At 27.2% G+C, this 3,796-nt stretch overlaps 2 protein-coding genes across 2 annotated transcripts; one reads left to right on the forward strand and one right to left on the reverse strand.

The window, feature by feature from the left end:
- Positions 1-76: 76 nt before the first annotated feature.
- LOC103310801 (protein ANTAGONIST OF LIKE HETEROCHROMATIN PROTEIN 1-like) lies at positions 77-1,013 on the reverse strand (the record flags this gene model as incomplete). Its single annotated transcript, XM_008190125.1, has 3 exons — positions 586-1,013; positions 359-513; positions 77-249 (listed from the first exon to the last, which is right to left on the reverse strand). Coding segments are annotated over exons 1-3 (756 nt in total), but the record flags the coding sequence as incomplete, so codon positions are not given.
- A 995-nt stretch (positions 1,014-2,008) lies between these two features.
- LOC115034546 lies at positions 2,009-2,744 on the forward strand. Its single transcript, XM_029491841.1, has 2 exons — positions 2,009-2,249; positions 2,341-2,744. Exon 2 carries the CDS (start codon positions 2,346-2,348, stop codon positions 2,742-2,744), a length of 399 nt encoding a protein of 132 aa, XP_029347701.1. The 5' UTR covers positions 2,009-2,249; positions 2,341-2,345.
- Positions 2,745-3,796: the final 1,052 nt, after the last annotated feature.

Below are 3,796 nucleotides of genomic sequence, written 5' to 3' on the forward strand. Positions count from 1 at the left end.
TGATCAGATCATCAACATAAAAATCTTGCCCAATAACCCTTTTATTTGTGGGTCATCACATCATCGGCAAGTGTACCAAACAGCGAGTGGCCAGAAATGAAGCTGATTTAGTGCCGTATGTAACTGTTTTTAGCTTATAATGCTTCAACGGTTGATCAGGACTAGCTCTATATAAAATTCGTTGCAATTCACTGTCATCGGGGGACATGAAAACCTGCCTATACATTTTTGCAACATCTGCGGTAATGGCTGTATTAAATAAACGGAACCGCCACAGTATTTGTATGATGTCTGGTTGAACCTTCATATAACAAGTCGACATTATCTTGCTGAATTCCTTGTGGAATTGATTACGTACCATCATGCACTCGAATCAAGTTATGCAAAACGCATATAGCTTTTATCACTATTTCAATTTTTTCAGTTTTAAAATTGATGGGTCGTTCCAATATTCTAAATTTAGATGCCATCATTCCAAACGCACACTCCACTGACTTACGACCGTTGGATAATCTAATAATATTAAAATAATATGGGATTTACTAGTATTTTAATCATTAATTTGGTTTTAAAATAATAAATTACCTGTAATTAAAAATTCTTTTTGTATTCGTCAATGAACGTCTTGGATATGGTCTCATAACGTTGTCGAGTAGGGGAAATGCCTCATCTGCAACGAAGTAATAGGGAAATGTTGGATCATTTTCTTCGTGTGGCAAACAAGCATTTTCGGGAAGGTTGAGTTTTTTTTTAAACAATAATTGACCAAATGCAGATTCTTTAAAAACTTTTGAGTCACTGTTCCGACCATATTCTCCTACATCAATAGTGATAAACTTTCCATCAGCGTCTGCTGTAGCCATTAAAACAATTGAAAAATATCCTTTGTAATTGAAAAATGACGATCCTGAATTTACAGGTGCCTTAATTCGTATGTGCTTGCCATCTATACTACCAACACAGTTTGGCAAATTCCATAGCTCATTATATCGATCAGCAATAGTTTTCCACATTATTTGATTAGGTATGGGCATGTATAGAGGCTGTAAAACTTCCCATAGGGCTTTAGATGTAGTTTCTATGATATTACGAACGGTCGTTTTACCTCTCAAAAAATAATATGAAATTGATCTCATTGAAACTTCTCCAGAAAAATACCTATACATAAAGAAAACTCTAGATTCAATATTTCATATTTTATACTAACCTGAAAAATGAAATAGTTTTTGTTGTACACAATATTTAAACATTTTTTTTTTTTTTTTTAATAGTTTTTAGACACTGTAGACACAATATAAGTATATTATAACATTATATATATATATATTTTTTTTTTAAATTTTTTTATAAGTATTTAGATACCTATATAAGAGGTAATATTAAAAATTAAAAATGCAATCAAATTTTTTTTGGGAAATTTAAAAAATAGGCAATTTTTAACCTACCAAACAAAACACAAATAATTATGATGATAAAAACATTTATTTGAGTCGAGTAATTGATTTTTTCACACTTTTAAAATGTTATTTTTTTTTGCACAAGTATTCTTTTTGGGACACAACTCTGATAAAAATTTTGTAATAATAATATTTTTAGTCAGTCGTTTGCTATCAGGGAAGTATATTTCTTAAATGATTTATTATACATAATATAATTTCCATAGTTTTTTCGTATGTATCAATTATTATTATACCTACAATCATTATTTTCTTATTATCTAGTACCTATTTTCAGTTTCAAATTTTTAAAGTTTTTTTTCTATAAATATCAATAAAATGTTATTTGCTGGGACAAAAAGCGTGAAAAATTAATACGAGGCTCCTAATATATTGTTTCAATAGCAGTTGAAAAACATAAAAAATACAATGTCATAATTTTTTTTTTCATAAGCATTTAAATTCGAATTTTGTCAAAATTTATCAAATTTAAAATGTAATAATAATTTTGTATTTAAAAATTTATAAAATGTTCAACTTTTATACCAAATGATTGAAAATTAAAAGCAAGGTTCTGTTAAATAGTTTATAATATATAAATTACTTTTCACAATATCATCAAATATATTAAAATATTATGTATTTAAATAGTGACTGAATGTAAAGAACGATGGAAAAATTTGAGAGCTTGCTTCACAAGGCATTTAAAAGCCAAACCTCCGTCGGGATCAGCTGCCAAGTTCAAAAAACCATATTATTTGGCAGAGTTTTTAAATTTTCTTGAACCTTTTACGAAATCACGAAAACAGTCAGGTTAATAATTTTTTCATAGTATAACAATAATATTAAATTAATATTAATTGTAATATAAATTTAAAAAAAATATAAATCTCTTTTTTCATAGGTAATATGCCAGTTATACAGCCCCCAAATAATGAATGTAGTGAGCAAAACGAAAGTATTGGTAATATTTCCGAAAGTGAAGAAGACAACATTGACAATAATCCAATTGAAGATAACCCAAATGATTCAAATTCAAGTTTCGCTGAACCAAATACACAACAATGGATCTCTAGTACCAAAAGTTCATCTTTTCAAAAAAAACAACGTTCAGTAGGACTAGAAGAAGTAAATAAGGCAGCTTTAGATTTTTTCGCAAAAAAAAAGAAGTCAGATCATCCTGTAGAAGATGTGGATTTATGTTTCTTTAAAAGTTTATTACCGGATATGAAACTTATGAATCCTGAACAAAAAAGGCGTTTTAAAGTTGGAGTGACGAATACAAAAAGAATTTTTAATTACAGGTAATTTATTATTTTAAAACCAAATTAATGATTAAAATACTAGTAAATCCCATATTATTTTAATATTATTAGATTATCCAACGGTCGTAAGTCAGTGGAGTGTGCGTTTGGAATGATGGCATCTAAATTTAGAATATTGGAACGACCCATCAATTTTAAAACTGAAAAAATTGAAATAGTGATAAAAGCTATATGCGTTTTGCATAACTTGATTCGAGTGCATGATGGTACGTAATCAATTCCACAAGGAATTCAGCAAGATAATGTCGACTTGTTATATGAAGATACTGAGGGAAATATAGAAAACAATAGAACGAGACCTTCTTACTCAGCGATGGAAATAAGGGAAAGACTTTGCCAGTATTTTGTGAAACCATACGCAGCATTGCCTTGGCAAAATAAGTATACAATTTAATAATTTTCAATACCTTGTAATCTACATTAATTACCTAAACTTAATTTAACTTTTAAATACAGAAAAGGTCTCTACTAGGTAACTACTTAAAAAAATATCTCATTACTTTATAACAATTAATAATGAATAATATTAAATAATTTTTTTTTCTTACTGTTGGCGTCAAATTTTTTTCCAATTTCTCCCCAAGCCTTATCTTGTGCATTTCTATTAGAATATTCATTTGTTGTGTAGTCATACAAACAAGGAAACATTTCCACAGTTTGTACAAATTGTACATTGGTATCCGGATCGTCTTTCATTTTTTTATTATGCCTGTATGTTGTTATGATAATTGATATTTAAGTTATAAAATAATGTGTATATTTTAACTATTTATATTCTACAAATTATATTTTCTATATTATAAGTAATATAATAATATAAATATATAATATAGATAATAATATATACATATTATACATATAATTTATAAGTAATAAATAAAGTAAATTATCAATATTATAAGTAATATAATAATATAAATAAAATAATATGATAATATTATAATACAATATATATATAATAATATTTGATAATATAATGATATTAACTTATTAACCTATACCACGGCTATAGATAGTATGGACGGCCAAGTGCAC

The sequence above is a fragment of the Acyrthosiphon pisum genome, unplaced genomic scaffold (genome assembly GCF_005508785.2).
Source record: "Acyrthosiphon pisum isolate AL4f unplaced genomic scaffold, pea_aphid_22Mar2018_4r6ur Scaffold_106;HRSCAF=481, whole genome shotgun sequence".
In the NCBI taxonomy this organism is placed as follows: Eukaryota; Metazoa; Arthropoda; class Insecta; order Hemiptera; family Aphididae; genus Acyrthosiphon; species Acyrthosiphon pisum.